Raw genomic sequence first — 19928 nt, 5'->3', positions numbered from 1 at the left:
GGTTGCGGGGGCCAATTGCGAGGCCCCGCAAATCTCTTGCGTGGTCCCCGTTAATTTTCTCGTGGGCCCCCTCACCCCCGCGGTATTTTGCGGGGGTCCCCGCCACGTACTCGTTGCCCCTCGGGTTACCCTCGGGGGCTTGGAATTACTTGCGGCTGGTGCTGTATCACATTCACACTGTACTGAAACCGGAATTCCGGTTAAAACCGGAAGATTCTCATGCCTTGCCATTTCTATAAACCGATCCTCAAATTATTAACCCATATAAAATTTGCTGTTGATGAAAACACTTTTATTTGGGGCAGAAATTAAGGGGAGAGAAAAGATGGCCAAAAAGCAATTTCACGACCTCCACTTCGATTTTGGCCAAGCTGCTTCTTTAGCCCATCACAAGCCCAATTCAAACCCGAAGGCGCCGATGAACCTTTTTTCATATCCATGGTTCTTGTGATGTGTTCGGAGCCCCTTCTCTTAATTCCTTTCGTGGTCAGGTTTTGCGTGCCATATCCTCTTCCAGTAACTAATATATAACTACAGTGTTTTGTTTTATTTTATTCGGTATTGTTTACATCGATTTGAACATTCATTTTTTCCGTGGTAATTTCCCCTTATAAGTTTTATTGCTTCATTTTTTTAATATATTTTTTTGTACAACATCAACATCAACAAATATTTTTTCATTTTATCAGTTTGTCTGTTTTAATTTCTTTGTTATTTTTACCTTTAGTCTTGGTATTTAGTTTAGATATATATTTGTTTTTTGTATTTTATTTGACTTTAAATTTATTTCTCTTGTCTTTTATTATTTATTCTATTTAATAATTTAATGTAGGCAATTGCTTTTAAAGTACATTTTTAATATATTTTCACAGTCGTTCATGGTGGTTTGTTTCTGTTCCCTATTTTATTTTTATTTAATCTTCAATGTTATGTTCAATTTTCTTTCGTAAGATGATTCTATTTTAATTGTTAACTTTGTACACATACATATTGTTTTTATATACATGTAGTCTATATGAATATTGTTAACTGTGTATTATCCTTTCCTGTAATTGGCGGCTCGTCCGCTGTTGGTTTGGTCAATAAAACATAAATATAAATATAAAAAAGCACCATGCTTTTTTATATTTAAAGTCACCTGGAAATAGATATTTGTTTTCTTCAAACATAAGAGTATATGTTGATGAATAATAAAATATTTTTTTTAGTAATTGTTTGTCACGATTTATATGTTAAAAAAATAGATAAAGTTGTTTAGGGCGGTAACCCTGCCTACCACTTTTGTGACGTCAATCGAGGCAGACTCAGCCTCGATCACACATCGAACACACGTGCGTACATGCAAGTCCTTGTCGTAAGTTTGTACATTTAAAAAAAAAGTTTTTTTCTTGCATTTTTCTGGCAATGTCGACCAGGTCTATTGCTGCTGGATGCAGCAAAACAACTAAAGATGGGGTCAGTTTACAAAGTGGTCCAGTCCATCGTCCTTTTTCAGCGCTGTGCAGCGAACACTTCGAGCTGTCGTGCTTCGAATCTGGAATACAAAACACCACACATTTTGACACGAAGAGAAAAGTTATTGTAAAACATGACACCATCCCAACAATTTTTCTAGCTTGTGGGAAGTCGAAGAATGTACCTGAAAGACGTGACGAACCTAGAGGAGAATTTGAATAACGTGAAAAAAAAAAAACGGGTAATGTTTCAACTTTGAGGCCATGTTTTTAGCTTACACTACACCAAGCGTCAAGCGATCTTGTGTTAGCACTGCATGCGATTCACCGTGCAGGGTAATCCGAGTGGACCGTCCGCACAGCAGCCATAGTGCGTGCAGACATGGTTCGCGACCGTAGTTCTGTACATATGCGTATGCATCATACCGATCAGGTACCAAGACTTAGTGTACTGGGCCAGACTACACATTTTCTCTTCAAATATCGCCCCTCGATTGACGTCACGAACAGTGCCCTCTCGGGTCGGGCCTACTCTTAAATTTGTAAATAAAACAAAAACTAATCTTTTGAAATGAAAACATGTTTAATAATTGTATTGTGACAATGAATGCTGCGATACCTGGTCAACTATCACAGTAATCGGTGTTTCAAATCTTCAGCGATGTAATTTTTCCATGTCTGTCACTTACTTTCATGCGGCGTTCATGAATTTTCCGATCGGCCTGTAAGTTTACCTTTGACACGAGACGTAGCCCCTCAAACGCCTGCTTGTAGTCAGGCACCCTCAGTGTTTTCACGAAACGTGCGATCAGCACATGTTTTTCTGCGCGATCTTATACTCGTATAAAATAAATCTGTCAAGAAAATAACGCTGGCATTTACTTAAGTTCGACAATCTATTTTCTCGAACTTCATGCAAATCTGTCATTGTTTGTGTTTGATGGCGATCGTCACTTAAAATCTGTCAAATACGTTCGAAACTGACGTTTTTTACCTTTAAAAAAAAATATGGACGCTTGACAAAGTTTTTATTTTTGATAAATATTACGTATGAGAGGCTGCAATAATCAGAGAAATTACAGTAGTCTTGTGCCATAAAAAAAATAATTACAGAAAATTTTGCTTGTTTTTCTGTCAACCTTTTGCCCTCCTCTGTCAGGCTTATATTTTCTGTGTTTGGTATTTTGTTGACTTTTTACTGATTTTATTTGAAAGCCATTTGTTGGGCCTCATTATAGTAAACAATGAATGTTCCTTAGTGATTTACTTAAGCTAGTTTTGAATTAAATATATAAGCACAGGTTTCACTGCTGCAGACTCTACATTTTAAAAATGAACACTACAAGATTAAAATTAACTGAACTATCCTTAATATATGAACATTTTAGTAAACCTTAATATGTACACAATTATTTGAAATATCTGAAAAGGTCAAAAATAATTTTTTGAAAAATGACATTTGAGGTTGTAAAATGGTCCATATTTCAAAGAAGCTGAGATGCCATATCTTGGCGACAAAAGCTTGATTTTGAAAAAGTACCACTTCCAGGTGACTTTAATACATTTTATTTATATAAGCAAGTTTTAAAGGGTTTGTCTTAAAGGGACACAATGTCTTGGATCGGACAAGTTGGTCCATAAAAATCGTCTGTAACCGTTTGTTATTTTGTTGGCTACTACCCGCAGGAACGGCCACCAGATGACAGATTTTTCTCGCTCCGACGATCAACCGCCATCGCGTTGACCATGATAAATGACCTGTGCTTTAAGGCAGTGGACACTATTGGTAATTACTCAAAATATTTATTAGCATAAAACCTTACTTGGTAACGAGTAATGGGAAGAGGATGGTAGCATAAAACATTGTGAGAAACGGCTCCCTCTGAAGTGGAGTAGTTTTCGAGAAAGAATTAATTTTCCAGGAATTTGATTTCGAGACCTCAGATTAAGAATTTGAGGTTTCGAAATCAAGCATCTGAACGCACACTACTTTGTGTGACAAGGGTAATAATAATATAATAATAATAATTAGAGATTTATAAAGCGCACATATCTGCCTAAAATGGCACCCAAGGCGCACAAGAAAAAGAAAAAAACTAGAAACAGTAATTAGCGGAATGACAAGTATGGAAATGACATTTGTTCTTTTATTATTATCTCGCAACTTCGACAACCGATTGAGCTCAAATTTTCACAGACTTGTTATTATAATGTTGAGATACAGCAAGTGGGAAGACTGGTCTTTGACAATTACCAATAGTGTCTAGTGTCTTTAAGTGTGCAATCTTTATCTTTTGCCTATTGACATGATTGATACTAAGTATACTGATTTGCTCAAAACAGATTGATTACAACTATTTGTGTTTTTTCTTTTTCAAAGACAATGGAGAGCCGATGATCAGAACATCTGTTTTTTTCATCGTTAAGTTTGAGATAATTTAATGCCATCCAAAGTTTTATGTCCTTGCAGCATGCTTCCAGTCGTTTCATTTTACTGTATCACATGTACATGTAGGGGTTGCAGAGATGTAGGGGTTGCAGAGATGTAGAGTTGATTATCATCAGCATGAGGTTGTGTCCAGTGCTGGTGTGTCAACAGATGATGTCACTATTAGTAGCAAATAAATGTTAAATAAAATAGGACTACATGTGTAACACTGATTACAAAATAGTGTAGCTCGTTTAATATGTTCCACACCCTTCAGAGAACATATTACCCCATCACTTAGGAAACTTCATTGGCTACCAATTAGAGACAAATCCATTTTTAAGATTGCTCTTCTCGGTTTGAAATGCTTTATAACAAAACTACACCTCATTATATTACCACTTTACTGTCACATTACACTCCTCACCGATTTCTTCGGTCCACACTTGACATCACTCGCTTGAATGTTCCCCGAGCAAACAAAATTCTAGGTCAAAAGGCTTTCAGTGTGGCTGGATGGGCTAAGCTTGGGCGATATCACGATATTATCGAATATCGCGATATTAATTTGGACACGATTTCGATATCGGATGGATTTGGTTTTAATAGAAATATCGCGATATATCGCGATAAACGCGATATATATCGCGATAAACGCGATATATATCGCGATAAACGCGATATATATCGCGATAAACGCGATATATATCGCGATAAACGCGATATATATCGCGATAAACGCGATATATATCGCGATAAACGCGATATATATCGCGATAAACGTGATATATCGATATATTTGCTAGCTGAGACATCTTGCACCCCATAGGTTTGGAGTAATACCAGAAGAATAGGTCATTAGAACACCTCTCGTATGCTAGGACTGTCTCTTCTACAACTTTCACTTGTAGTTTTAAGACTGATGATGTCAAATTTCATTAATCGCGATTATATCGAATATCGCATATATTGTCGGCGATATATCGTGAATACCGAAATAGTTCTAGGAGTAGGCTCTTACTATCCATTGGTACACGATGATCAACATCGTCAGTGCAGAACTTCGACATATTTTCGGATATAATTTCTTCCATGGATATATTTTTAGCTGTGAACTCGTTGAAAATATAGTGAGGGACACTATGAATATTATGAACAGAATTTCAGCTTCTCAAATCAGGTAAAAAATAAAGAAAATTGTAGTCAAACTTGTGTTCGCATTGTAAAGAACCTTTATTAGCGAGTCCACCGATCCGCCCCTTTTGGGTATTTGTATCTGTCACACGTAAAAAAGGGCAAACTTCATCGATGAAAAAGTGCTACATATACGACGCTTTAGTTGCTCCAAATACCTTATGTTGTTCACGATCATGGGTTGTGATCATTTATTGTTTAGTTTTTCAACTTACGTGCACTTAAGATGAGGAAATTTTCGATTAACTTTCACCTTTTCAGACAACCACCGCTAACGCGGGCGCATCCATTTTGAATTTTTTCACGTGACGATGTGTTCTCGTTTTCGCCTTAAAATCTCGTGAGAGGATAGTGACACAAGATTCATATTTCACACAAATGTTGTAGAGAAATAAGCGTTCCTGACCGTAAGAAAGTTGTAAACATTTAGGCATTTAGGCTTTCAAAAGGTAAGAAAATTTGCCTCAAACTTTGTATTGTTTGTAAAATTTGTTTCAGATTGGTGTCAGGTTCATTTCATTTCGTTGATTACTGAAAATCTAAAACCAAATAAAGTCCAATAGGGGTGTAATCATATGTGTTAGGGTCACCGCTATAACATGAAACCATAATTTTGGTTGTAAATGCTGGCGCATTTTAGCGCAAGCCCATCTTTTGGAGGCAGTCCAGACTCCATTTTATCATTTTGAGTTTTCCATTTTCTGTTGTACTAATTTGTCGTCAAGCCGCCGTCAACACAACCACTTCGCAGATGGCAGTATTTGATTAGTCTTGGCAGAAGACGTCAGTGAACAAATTACAGGAAAGCGATGTTCATAATACATATGAACACAACCCCGCCCCCAGGATGCGTCGAGCGATTACAAGGTTACCTATTAAAACATGGTTTAAAATTAAGTAAACTATGGGGACGAGGTTGATATTCACGGGAACGATCATTAACGTCTTGGGCTAAGACTATTCCATATGCAGGAATGTTGGCCATCCTGTACAAGCTAAGTGAAAAGCAAGATGTCGGCCGACGGCTTTGCTGATTGAGATACGTTTTGTTCGCGAGAGAAAAACTCATTTATTGAACTGAAATGTAACCTCAAACTTATGAAAATTCTCTGTAGCTAATATTTTCAGTTCTCTGCCTCTTTTGTGGATTTTAATTAATATTGGAGGACTAAACGGCAAGTTGACAGCCTTGACAGCACCAAGGGAATTGACGGCAAATTGACGGCAAGTATATTACAGGCCCCCTCCATTTTGAACTGCGTGTCAGCGATTTCGCCAGATGGTTACGTGGTAAAACTGTAAAATTATATTGTTGGTCCCACAGAAAATCCACAACGGATAAAAAGTAATTAAACTTGAAGCACATCGTCAATTATGATTGGTTATTTTTTTTACTGTTTTATAATGGTTTTATCAAAGGAACACCAAACAAAAAAATTACTCAAAGGTGACATAAGATTTTATTACACTTATGACTCGTGTTTAAAGTTTAGTTATTTATTTATTTTGAAACTTATCGTGCAGGAATGGATCAACCAATTGTGTTGTCAAGTGCTCTGTCCCTGGTTTTAACAAATGTTGAAATTAATAATTTTGAATCATGAAGACACCCCCCCCTAAAAAAAAACTAAAAAAAACGGGCATATCTTTGTGTAGTTGCGATAACGTAACCCACCTACCGACAGCCGCCAGGCCAGAGGGTTACGAGTTTGTTTCGAGCGGAAACAGTTGATCTGGTCCAACACGTACAATTTTGACAGCTAGTCACCAGATTTGCCCCGTTTTCACCACTTTCAAAAATCATGACACAAATTCTGAGGGTACGAACTTAATCCGCAATGTCTAATGCAGCCTGCCATAATACTCAAAACACCATTTAGGAAACTAATCTTTGTGAATAATGAACCTATGGCAGTATTTTTTTTACTATCAACTTTTATATAAGACAAGCTTTCCATTGATACCAATTTTGTGTATGTGCGCTAAAAAATAATTGATTCAAATATATGACAGACACCCTCCCCCAAAAAGCAACATTTAAACGAGCATAACTTTGTGAATAATGATCCTATATAGGATGGCAATAATTTTTTTACTATCAAATTACTCATGGGACCAGCTTTCTATTTATACCAATTTTGTGTAGGTGCTCTGGAAAAACCTCAAAAGTGCCGGACTCCCTACCTTTATACCCAGGACGTCAGTGCCACTGACTGACGTCCTACCAGGGCTACGATTTGTCCCATCTTTACGGGAGATTGCAGATTATGTTGTATAGACCTACTTTCATGAAATCAAACAATTTTGTCAGTGCGTTTTGTAAACAAAAAGTTACGCGGCAGGAAAGGTGCCTGCGGGAATATTTGTAATGCGGGGTATTTGTAATATTTGTAGATTTGGGGTATCGGAGGGTATAATTCAGATTCAGATACCGACGGCCGCCAGAAGGAGGGTTACGTTATTGCAACTCGATGAACTACCGAAAAAATGGCGTTTTTTTAGAATTAACAAGCATGATGACAAGTGGAACTACACAGAGAATCGAGATACGGAAAATACTTAAATTCCAACCTAAGACCCGTGCAGGGCAAGCTACATACTCACCAGCCATAGTGTATGCTTTGCTGCTGCTGTACTCAGGTTTCCACAAAAATTATAATAAAAGCAAGCTCTGCAGTCACCTTACTTTGGCTGAGTTACTACGACAGTGCATGTGCTACGACTACTTACTACGACTACTAGGTACTGCTACCATGCCAATTGCCAACCAACATACAGTGTCTACAGCAGATCTCCTTTATTATTGTAAACGTTCAACACGTGCGTACATTGGGCGCAATTTAAGAATTTGCTCAATATGACAGATTGCGCTGCTCGTTTTGAATAGCGTTTTGGCCTTGGCGTTTTGCGCAAAATAATTATCTCCAGTTCGAATAGTTCGTAAAAGCCCGCATATTTATATTTATTTCTTGGGAAAGAAAAAAGCAAAAATGCTCACGTATAAAATCCAAAGTTGCCGCTCAGAAAAGATTGCCAGTCTCCAGTCACCATGACTCCAAGCGCTGGCGTGGTCACACTGCTCCCACATTGCGCACCGTTAGTGGATTTCGACAGTCAAGCTGAAGATTGAGCGAAATTGAGCGCAGTCTTCAGATTGAGCATACCACTAAATTGCACTCGTTGCCATTCATATGCCCATTGAACCATTCTCGCGCCGTCTGCCTGGTCACGTGCTTTCCTACTGAAGATAACATGCTGGGCCCAGTTTCAAAGAGCTGCTAAGCACAAAAAATTGCTTAGCATGAAATTTCTCCCTTGTTAAAAACAGGAATGCCAACCAAATTTCCACGTGACTTTTTCAGGAGAAGATTACACCAGCTGAATACCAAGTAAGAAGTAACATACAGCAAATGGAAATTTGGTTGGTAATCTTGTTTTTATCATGAAATAAATTTCATGCTAAGCAAATTTTTGTGCTTATGAAGTTGGGCCCTGTTGATCTATATTGATCTCCCACTATTACTAGTAGCGGGATGCCGCGCTTCCTATGGCAAGCCATATGCCCAATAATTCGATAAACAGTGTTTATCACCGATTTTCATGTTTGTCACTTGATATTAACATAGTTTATCTCGATGAACACTGGTAAACATAGTTTTTCGCTGGTAAATCTTGGGCCCCATTCACCAGCCATAGTGTATGCTTTGCTGCTGCTGTACTCAGGTTTCCACAAAAATTATAATAAAAGCAAGCTCTGCAGTCACCTTACTTTGGCTGAGTTACTACGACAGTGCATGTGCTACGACTACTTACTACGACTACTAGGTACTGCTACCATGCCAATTGCCAACCAACATACAGTGTCTACAGCAGATCTCCTTTATTATTGTAAACGTTCAACACGTGCGTACATTGGGCGCAATTTAAGAATTTGCTCAATATGACAGATTGCGCTGCTCGTTTTGAATAGCGTTTTGGCCTTGGCGTTTTGCGCAAAATAATTATCTCCAGTTCGAATAGTTCGTAAAAGCCCGCATATTTATATTTATTTCTTGGGAAAGAAAAAAGCAAAAATGCTCACGTATAAAATCCAAAGTTGCCGCTCAGAAAAGATTGCCAGTCTCCAGTCACCATGACTCCAAGCGCTGGCGTGGTCACACTGCTCCCACATTGCGCACCGTTAGTGGATTTCGACAGTCAAGCTGAAGATTGAGCGAAATTGAGCGCAGTCTTCAGATTGAGCATACCACTAAATTGCACTCGTTGCCATTCATATGCCCATTGAACCATTCTCGCGCCGTCTGCCTGGTCACGTGCTTTCCTACTGAAGATAACATGCTGGGCCCAGTTTCAAAGAGCTGCTAAGCACAAAAAATTGCTTAGCATGAAATTTCTCCCTTGTTAAAAACAGGAATGCCAACCAAATTTCCACGTGACTTTTTCAGGAGAAGATTACACCAGCTGAATACCAAGTAAGAAGTAACATACAGCAAATGGAAATTTGGTTGGTAATCTTGTTTTTATCATGAAATAAATTTCATGCTAAGCAAATTTTTGTGCTTATGAAGTTGGGCCCTGTTGATCTATATTGATCTCCCAATATTACTAGTAGCGGGATGCCGCGCTTCCTATGGCAAGCCATATGCCCAATAATTCGATAAACAGTGTTTATCACCGATTTTCATGTTTGTCACTTGATATTAACATAGTTTATCTCGATGAACACTGGTAAACATAGTTTTTCGCTGGTAAATCTTGGGCCCCATTCACCAGCCATAGTGTATGCTTTGCTGCTGCTGTACTCAGGTTTCCACAAAAATTATAATAAAAGCAAGCTCTGCAGTCACCTTACTTTGGCTGAGTTACTACGACAGTGCATGTGCTACGACTACTTACTACGACTACTAGGTACTGCTACCATGCCAATTGCCAACCAACATACAGTGTCTACAGCAGATCTCCTTTATTATTGTAAACGTTCAACACGTGCGTACATTGGGCGCAATTTAAGAATTTGCTCAATATGACAGATTGCGCTGCTCGTTTTGAATAGCGTTTTGGCCTTGGCGTTTTGCGCAAAATAATTATCTCCAGTTCGAATAGTTCGTAAAAGCCCGCATATTTATATTTATTTCTTGGGAAAGAAAAAAGCAAAAATGCTCACGTATAAAATCCAAAGTTGCCGCTCAGAAAAGATTGCCAGTCTCCAGTCACCATGACTCCAAGCGCTGGCGTGGTCACACTGCTCCCACATTGCGCACCGTTAGTGGATTTCGACAGTCAAGCTGAAGATTGAGCGAAATTGAGCGCAGTCTTCAGATTGAGCATACCACTAAATTGCACTCGTTGCCATTCATATGCCCATTGAACCATTCTCGCGCCGTCTGCCTGGTCACGTGCTTTCCTACTGAAGATAACATGCTGGGCCCAGTTTCAAAGAGCTGCTAAGCACAAAAAATTGCTTAGCATGAAATTTCTCCCTTGTTAAAAACAGGAATGCCAACCAAATTTCCACGTGACTTTTTCAGGAGAAGAATACACCAGCTGAATACCAAGTAAGAAGTAACATACAGCAAATGGAAATTTGGTTGGTAATCTTGTTTTTATCATGAAATAAATTTCATGCTAAGCAAATTTTTGTGCTTATGAAGTTGGGCCCTGTTGATCTTCATTGATCTCCCAATATTACTAGTAGCGGGATGCCGCGCTTCCTATGGCAAGCCATATGCCCAATAATTCGATAAACAGTGTTTATCACCGATTTTCATGTTTGTCACTTGATATTAACATAGTTTATCTCGATGAACACTGGTAAACATAGTTTTTCGCTGGTAAATCTTGGGCCCCATTCATCGTGATTTATCTAGCGTATGTCTAATGACACATACAAAGTTGTCGGAGCACCAAATAAGCGAGTTTCGGAACATGTTGTGCAACAGATATCTAATCTACTGTTTTGACCACCGCTTTTGGGGAGTAACAGAGAGTCGGGCTCATTAGTTTTTAGTTTATTCTCATATCAATTAATTGTCATGTAAACTTTCTGGTCAACATCCGCCGGGACGCGCACCCCGCGTGACGAAGTTCCCTGACAAAACATCAAATTTTATTATTTATCATATCTCTGGAGATCAATGTCTGGAACCCTATGCTCTCTTAATATTTATACATGACGTCATAATTCTTACCCAAAATGAGGCTATGTGCGCACTTCCTCCATCACTTGCAGTGGCTGCGCCCATCGCCTCGTTTTGGATTAGCATTGTGACGTAGCTCATGCATAAATAATATACAAACTAAATAGGAACGGTAATTTTATTGGTCTTGAATAATTACAGTCTCGACGCCCGACGAAACCCGACGCCCTATGGCTTAGTACAAACGAATTTGGCAAAATGTACATCATGAGTCCTGACCAAACTGCTTTAAGTTCTTTCAATTTTGTTGCTTCTCAGAACTTTTGCCCAATGGAATGTTCGTTACAGCTTCAAAACAGCCGTTGATGTTTTTACAAAGTTCGTAACTCTGTGAAAACACTCACTATTGGTAATTGTCAAATTCATTCTTCTAACTTCTTGGTGTTTCTCACTATATGAATTAAATAACAAACCTTGGTGTTTCTCACTATGTGCTTTAAATAACAAACCTGTGCAAATTTGAGCTCGATTGGTCATCGGAGTTGCGAGATAACTATAAAAGAAATAACACCCTTGCCACACGAAGTTGTGTGCTTTCAGATTGTTGATTTCGAGACCTCAAATTCTAAACTTGAGGTCTCGAAATCAAATTCGTAGAAAATTACTTCTTTCTCGAAAACTATGTCACTTCAGAGGGAGCCGTTTCTCACAATGCTTTATACTATCAACCTCTACCCATTACTCGTTACCAAGTGAGGTTTTTATGCCCACAAATTCATTTCAAATAGTTTTTAAATCAATCGCTATGCATTTATATTGTAATGTGCGCATTTTCATTGAAAATAGCATTTATTACTGTGGCTAATTAACAACTAATTGGTAGACCAATTTTTCACGCTTTGTTATTTTGAGTGCTGTTGGTATCAGTCTTCAAGATTCTGGTCTTAAAAATTAATTTTATATCTTAACGAAGGGTACAAATTCTTTTCAAATAGTTTTTAAGTCAAACGTTGTGCGCATTTTTACTGAAAATAGCTAAATTACTGTGGTTAATTAACAACTAATTAGTGGACCAATTTTTCACGCCTCGTTATTTTGAGTGCCTATGGTATCAGTCTTCAAGATTCTGGTTTAAAAAATTAATTGTTTATCATAACAAAGGGTACAAATTCTTTTCATTATATGATTTTTACAAAACGGTGCATTTTATTACATAGTGATGCAAACAAAATATAGACTCGTATTTGGCTCGGTATTTTGCGGCCCATTTTTTAATTTATTTTTTAATTAGTTCAATATAATATTTTGCTTAAAAATAATTAATAGTTAATAAATAAATATATTATATATTAAAAAATTGTGTTTTATTGTTTGTATTGCAAAATTCGTTCGATTAAAATAACGGATTCCAGTTTTGAATCCAGCAAAATGCGAAATCTTGTCACCTCCCTGTACTGTATGTGTTCTATTTCCCGAATACGCGGCTGGCTTTTCCGTTTATGGCGTGTCAAACGTTGCATTATTCGATAATGTACAATATGTGCGATGTTTCTCATATAATATATACGATAATTGTCACATATGTGCGATATTCATTTGATGTATGCAATAAATGTAACATATATGCAATAAATGTAACATATATTACAATTTATCGCACATATATTACAATTTATCGCACATATATTACAATTTATTGCATATATATTACATTTATTGCATATATATTACATTTATTGCTTATATATTACATTTATTGCATATATATTACGTTAATTGCAAACATCAAATGAATATCGCACATAATATGTGACAATTATCGCATATATATGAGAAACATCGCACATTATATTGTACATTATCGAATAATGCAACGTTTTACACGCCATATCCTTTCGGTTAGTGGTCTGAACTTTTTCACCAGACTGAAGTGAGCACCAAATTTGAGCCAACACCAAATTTGGTGATGAGCACCAAATTTGTTGCCAGCGCCAAATTTCAAAAAAACTGTCAACGACCGTCAATGACCGTCGAAGACAGTGCGATGGGATTGTACACGCGTAAGGTATGGGCAGATACAAAGCCAGGAGTTCCAACTAAATTGGAGAGTATAATTAATTTTTATTTCATAAATCTGTTCCACATACCCCTGACTATATCAGATTAGCGCCCCAACTTGCTAAGTCTGCTAATTAGCTCAGCCCAATTAATTTAATAAGGGAAGAATTTACGAATTTTGGTACTGTATGCACTGTATGCGTAAGGTATGGGCAAATACAAAGCCAGGAGTTCCATCTAAATTGGAAAGTATTATTAATTTTTATTTCATAAATCTGTTCCACATTCCCCTGGCTATATCAAAGTAGCGCCCAAGTGTTTTAAGTGTGCTAGTTAGCTCAGCCCAATTAATTTCATCAAGGAAGAATTTACGAATTTTGATACTGTATTGCGCTGTATGCGTAAGGTAGGGGCAAATAAAAAGGCAAGAGTTCCATCTTAATTGGAAAATATTATTAGTTTTTATTTCATAAATCTGTTCCTTATTCCTTTGGCTATGTCAGGTTAGTGCCCCATTGTGTAACGTTTTCTAATGAGCTCAGCCCAATTAATCCAATTAGGGAAGAAGTTGCAAATTTCGTACTGTATACGCTAATATGCCTAATACATCATGCGTAGGGTATAGGCAACAACTAAACAAACGAATTCCATCTAAGTTTGAAAATATTAATATTATTTATCTCATAAATGTGTTCCACATACCCATGGCTAAATCAAATTAGCACATCGACGTGTTACCTTACCTAATTCTCTCAGCCCAATTAATTTAATCAAGAGAATCATTCACGAATTTCTTACTATACGTTGTATGATATACTAAACACACGCGTAAGGTATGGGCAAATACAAAGCCAAGAGTTCCATCTTAACTGGAAAATATTATGAATTTTTATTTCATAAATCTATTCTTTATACCTCTAGCTATGTCAGATTAGCGCCCCAACTTGTTAAGTTTGCTAATTAGCTCAGCCCAATTAATTTAATCAAGGCACAATTTACGAATGTTGGTACTTTATACGCTGTATATGTACTTAATAACAAGCGCGTAAGGTATGGGCAATTGCAAAGCCAAGAGTTCCATCTTATTTGGAAAATATTATTAATTTTTATTTCATAAATCTTTTCTTAATACCTCTAGCTATGTCAGATTAGCGCCCAACTTGTTAAGTCTGCTTATTAACTCAGCCCAATTAATTTAAACAAGGAAGAATTTTCGAATTTTGGTACTTTATACGCAGTATATGCTATACTAAGAACTAGCGTGAGGTTTGGGCAAATACAAAGCCAAGAGTTCCATCTTAATTGGAAATTATTATTAATTTTTATTTCATAAATCTGTTCCCCACACCCCTGGCTATATCAATATAGCGCCCCAACTTGTTAAGTCTGCTAATTAGCTCAGCCCAATTAATTTAATAAGGGAAGAGCGTAAGGTATGGGCAAATACAAAGCCAAGAGTTCCATCTTAATTGGAAAATATTATTAATTTTTATTTCATAAATCTGTTTTTCATACCCCTGGCTATGTCAGACTAGCGCCCCAATTCGTTAAGTCTGCTAATTAGCTCAGCCCAATTAATTTAATAAGGGAAGAGTTTACGAGTTTTTCTACTTTATACGCTGTACATTATATTATGCTATACACAAAGAACAGGCGTAAGATATGGGCAATTACAAAGCCAAGAGTTCCATCTTAATTGGAAAATATTATTAGTTTTTATTTCATAAATCTATTCCTCATACCCCTGGCTATATCAGATTAGCGTCCCAACTTGTTAAGTCTTCTAATTAGGTCAGCCCAATTAATTTAATAAGGGAAGAATTTACGAGTTTTTGTACTTTATACGCTGTACATTATGCTATACACAAAGAACAAGCGTAAGGTATGGGCAAATACAAAGCCAAGAGCTCCATCTTAATTGGTAAGTTTTATTAGTTTTTATTTCATAAATCTATTCCTCGTACCCCTGGCTATATCAGACTAGCGCACCAACTTGTTAAGTCTGCTAATTAGCTCAGCCCAATTAATTTAATAAGGGAAGAACTTACGAGTTTGTGTACTTTATATACGCTGTTTATACGCTATGCAAAGAACAAGCGTATAGGTACGGGCATATACAAAGCCAAGAGATCCATCTTAATTGGAAAATACTTTTTTGTTTTCTTTCAAAAATCTATTTCTCATACCCCTGGCTATATCAGATTAGCGCCCCTACTTGTTAAGTCTGCTAATTAGCTCAGCCCAATTAATTTAATAAGGGAAGAACTTACGAGTTTGTGTACTTTATATACGCTGTTTATACGCTATGCAAAGAACAAGCGTATAGGTACGGGCATATACAAAGCAAAGAGATCCATCTTAATTGGAAAATACTTTTTTGTTTTCTTTCAAAAATCTATTTCTCATACCCCTGGCTATATCAGATTAGCGCCCCTACTTGTTAAGTCTGCTAATTAGCTCAGCCCAGTTAGTTTAATCAAGGAAGAATATACGAGTTTTTGTACTTTTAACGCTGTATTATGCTATACAAAGAACAATCGTAAGGTTTGGGCTGAGCAAATTATAGGCAAGGTAACACGTCGGGGTGCTGATCGCATTTAGCCATGGGTATGAGGAACAGATTTATGATTTAAATAAGGATAATATTTTCCAACTTAGCTGGAATTCGTTTGTTTTGTTTTTGCATAATTATACCCTACGCGTGTATTAGCATAATAGCACATACAGTACAAAATTTTGTAAATTCTTCCTTTATTAATCAAATTTGGCTGAGCTAATTAGCCAACGTAACACATTTAGGCGCTAATTTCATATAGCCAGCGGTATGTGGAACAGATTTATGAAATACAAAGCCAAGAGTTCCATCGTAACTGGAAAATATTATGAATTTTTATTTCATAAATCTATTCTTTATACCTCTAGCTATGTCAGATTAGCGCCCCAACTTGTTAAGTTTGCTAATTAGCTCAGCCCAATTAATTTAATCAAGGCACAATTTACGAATGTTGGTACTTTATACGCTGTATATGTACTTAGATAACAAGCGCGTAAGGTATGGGCAATTGCAAAGCCAAGAGTTCCATCTTATTTGGAAAATATTATTAATTTTTATTTCATAAATCTTTTCTTAATACCTCTAGCTATGTCAGATTAGCGCCCCAACTTGTTAAGTCTGCTTATTAACTCAGCCCAATTAATTTAAACAAGGAAGAATTTTCGAATTTTGGTACTTTATACGCAGTATATGCTATACTAAGAACTAGCGTGAGGTTTGGGCAAATGCAAAGCCAAGAGTTCCATCTTAATTGGAAATTATTATTAATTTTTATTTCATAAATCTGTTCCCCACACCCCTGGCTATATCAATATAGCGCCCCAACTTGTTAAGTCTGCTAATTAGCTCAGCCCAATTAATTTAATAAGGGAAGAGCGTAAGGTATGGGCAAATACAAAGCCAAGAGTTCCATCTTAATTGGAAAATATTATTAATTTTTATTTCATAAATCTGTTTTTCATACCCCTGGCTATGTCAGATTAGCGCCCCAATTTGTTAAGTCTGCTAATTAGCTCAGCCCAATTAATTTAATAAGGGAAGAGTTTACGAGTTTTTCTACTTTATACGCTGTACATTTATGCTATACACAAAGAACAGGCGTAAGATATGGGCAATTACAAAGCCAAGAGTTCCATCTTAATTGGAAAATATTATTAGTTTTTATTTCATAAATCTATTCCTCATACCCCTGGCTATATCAGATTAGCGTCCCAACTTGTTAAGTCTTCTAATTAGGTCAGCCCAATTAATTTAATAAGGGAAGAATTTACGAGTTTTTGTACTTTATACGCTGTACATTATGCTATACACAAAGAACAAGCGTAAGGTATGGGCAAATACAAAGCCAAGAGCTCCATCTTAATTGGTAAGTTTTATTAGTTTTTATTTCATAAATCTATTCCTCGTACCCCTGGCTATATCAGACTAGCGCACCAACTTGTCAAGTCTGCTAATTAGCTCAGCCCAATTAATTTAATAAGGGAAGAACTTACGAGTTTGTGTACTTTATATACGCTGTTTATACGCTATGCAAAGAACAAGCGTATAGGTACGGGCATATACAAAGCCAAGAGTTCCATCTTAATTGGAAAATACTTTTTTGTTTTCTTTCAAAAATCTATTTCTTATACCCCTGGCTATATCAGATTAGCGCCCCAACTTGTTAAGTCTGCTAATTAGCTCAGCCCAGTTAGTTTAATCAAGGAAGAATATACGAGTTTTTGTACTTTTAACGCTGTATTATGCTATACAAAGAACAATCGTAAGGTTTGGGCTGAGCAAATTAGGCAAGGTAACACGTCGGGGTGCTGATCGCATTTAGCCATGGGTATGAGGAACAGATTTATGATTTAAATAAGGATAATATTTTCCAACTTAGCTGGAATTCGTTTGTTTTGTTTTTGCATAATTATACCCTACGCGTGTATTAGCATAATAGCACATACAGTACAAATTTTTGTAAATTCTTCCTTTATTAATCAAATTTGGCTGAGCTAATTAGCCAACGTAACACATTTAGGCGCTAATTTCATATAGCCAGCGGTATGTGGAACAGATTTATGAAATAAAAATTATTAATATTTTCCAATTAACATGGAACTCTTGGCTTTGTAATTGCCCATACCTTATGCGCTTGTTGTCCAAGTATCAGCGTATAAAGTACAAAAATTCGTACATTCTTCCCTGATTAATTTAATTGGGCTGAACTAATTAGCAGACTTAACACATTGGGGCGCTGGGCTTATATAGCCAGGGGTATGAGGAACAGATTTATGAAATAAAAATGAATAATATTTTCCAATTAAGATGGAACTCTTGGCTTTGTATTTGCCGATACCTTACGCGCTTGTTATATAGCGTTTAAAGTACAAAAATTCGTAAAATCTTCCCTGATTAATTTAGTTGGGCTGAGCTAATTAGCAGACTTAACATTATGGGGCGCTGGGCTTATATAGCCAGGGGTATAAGGAACAGATTTATGAAATAAAAATTGAAAATATTTTCCAATTAAGATGGAACTCTTGGCTTTGTATATGCCCATACCTTACGCTTGTTCTTTGCATAGCATATTATTATACAGCGTATAAAGTTCAAACACACGTAAATTCTTCCTTGATTAAATATATTGAGCTGAGCTAATTAGCAGACTTAACATGTTGGGGCACTAATCTGATATAGCCAGGGGTATGAGAAACAGAATTATGAAATAAAAAAATAATAATATTTTACGATTTAGATGGAACTCTTGGCTTTGTAATTGCCCATACCTTACGCTTGTTCTTTGTGTATAGCATAATGTACAGCGTATAAAGTACAACAACTCGTAAATTCTTCCCTTATTAATATAATTGGGCTGAGCTAATTAGCAGACTTAACAAGTTGGGGCGCTAGTCTGATATAGCCAGGGGTATGAGAAATAGATTTATGAAATAAAAATTAATAATATTTTCCAATTAAGATGGAACTCTTGGCTTTGTATTGGCCCATACCTTACGCTTGTTCTTTGCATAGCATAATATACAGCGTATAAAGTTCACACACGTAAATTCTTCCTTGATTAAATATATTGGGCTGAGCTAATTAGCAGACTTAACATGTTGGGGGCGCTAATCTGATATAGCCAGGGGTATGAGAAACAGAATTATGAAATTAAAAAAAAATAATATTTAACGATTTAGATGGAACTCTTGGCTTTGTAATTGCCCATACCTTACGCTTGTTCTTTGTGTATAGCATAATGTACAGCGTATAAAGTACAACAACTCGTAAATTCTTCCTTGATTAAATTAATTGGGCTGAGCTAATTAGCAGACTTAACCAGTTGGGGCGCTAGTCTGATATAGCCAGGGGTGTGTGGAATAGATTTATGAAATAAAAATTAATAGAATTTTCCAATTAAGATGGAACTCTTGGCTTTGTAATTGCCCATACCTATACGCTTGTTCTTTGTGTTTAGCATAATGTACAGCGTATAAAGTAGAAAACTCGTAAATTCTTCTCTTATTAAATTAATTTGGCTGAGCTAATTAGCAGACTTAACAAGTTGGGGCGCTAATCTGATATAGCCAGGGGTATGAGGAATGGATTTATGAAATAAAAATTAATAATATTTTCCAATTAAGATGGAACTCTTGGCTTTGTAATTGCCCATACCTTACGCTTGTTCTTTGTGTATAGCATAATATAATGTACAGCGTATAAAGTAGAAAAACTCGTAAATTCTTCCTTGATTAAACTAACTGGGCTGAGCTCATTAGGAGACTTAACAAGTTGGGGCGCTAATCTGATATAGCCCGGGGTATGAGGAATGGATTTATGAAATAAAAAATAAAAAGATTTGCCAATTAAGATGGAACTCTTGGCTTTGCATATGCCCGTACCCAAACGCTTGTTCTTTGCATAGCATATACACAGCGTATAAAGTAGAAAAACTCGTAAATTCTTCCCTTATTTAATTAATTGGGCTGAGCTAATTAGCAGACTTAACAAGTTGGGGCGCTAGTCTGGTATAGCCAGGGGTATGAGAAATAGATTTATGAAATAAAAATTAATAATATTTTCCAATTAAGATGGAACTCTTGGCTTTGTATTTGCCCATACCT

General features: G+C 36.6%; 1 protein-coding gene across 2 annotated transcripts in view; it reads right to left on the bottom strand.

Moving 5' to 3' along the window:
- The window catches only part of LOC117293910 (multifunctional protein ADE2-like), a 33297-nt gene extending 23300 nt beyond the window's left edge, over positions 1 to 9997 (bottom strand). Inside the window, exon 1 of one of the 2 annotated variants that reach the window (XM_033776388.1) lies at positions 9847 to 9997. In XM_033776388.1, the coding sequence (XP_033632279.1) occupies positions 9847 to 9853 (7 nt within the window). In that variant the 5' untranslated portion in view covers positions 9854 to 9997. Of the gene's footprint in view, positions 1 to 7680; positions 7831 to 9846 lie in introns of those variants that run through there. The other variant, XM_033776387.1, reaches the window with a different exon arrangement.
- Between the last annotated feature and the right edge of the window lie 9931 nt (positions 9998 to 19928).

This window comes from Asterias rubens, chromosome 8 (assembly GCF_902459465.1).
Source record: "Asterias rubens chromosome 8, eAstRub1.3, whole genome shotgun sequence".
In the NCBI taxonomy this organism is placed as follows: domain Eukaryota; kingdom Metazoa; phylum Echinodermata; class Asteroidea; order Forcipulatida; family Asteriidae; genus Asterias; species Asterias rubens.
Note: the sequence above shows the minus strand (reverse complement) of the source record. Positions and strands in the feature narration are given on the sequence as shown.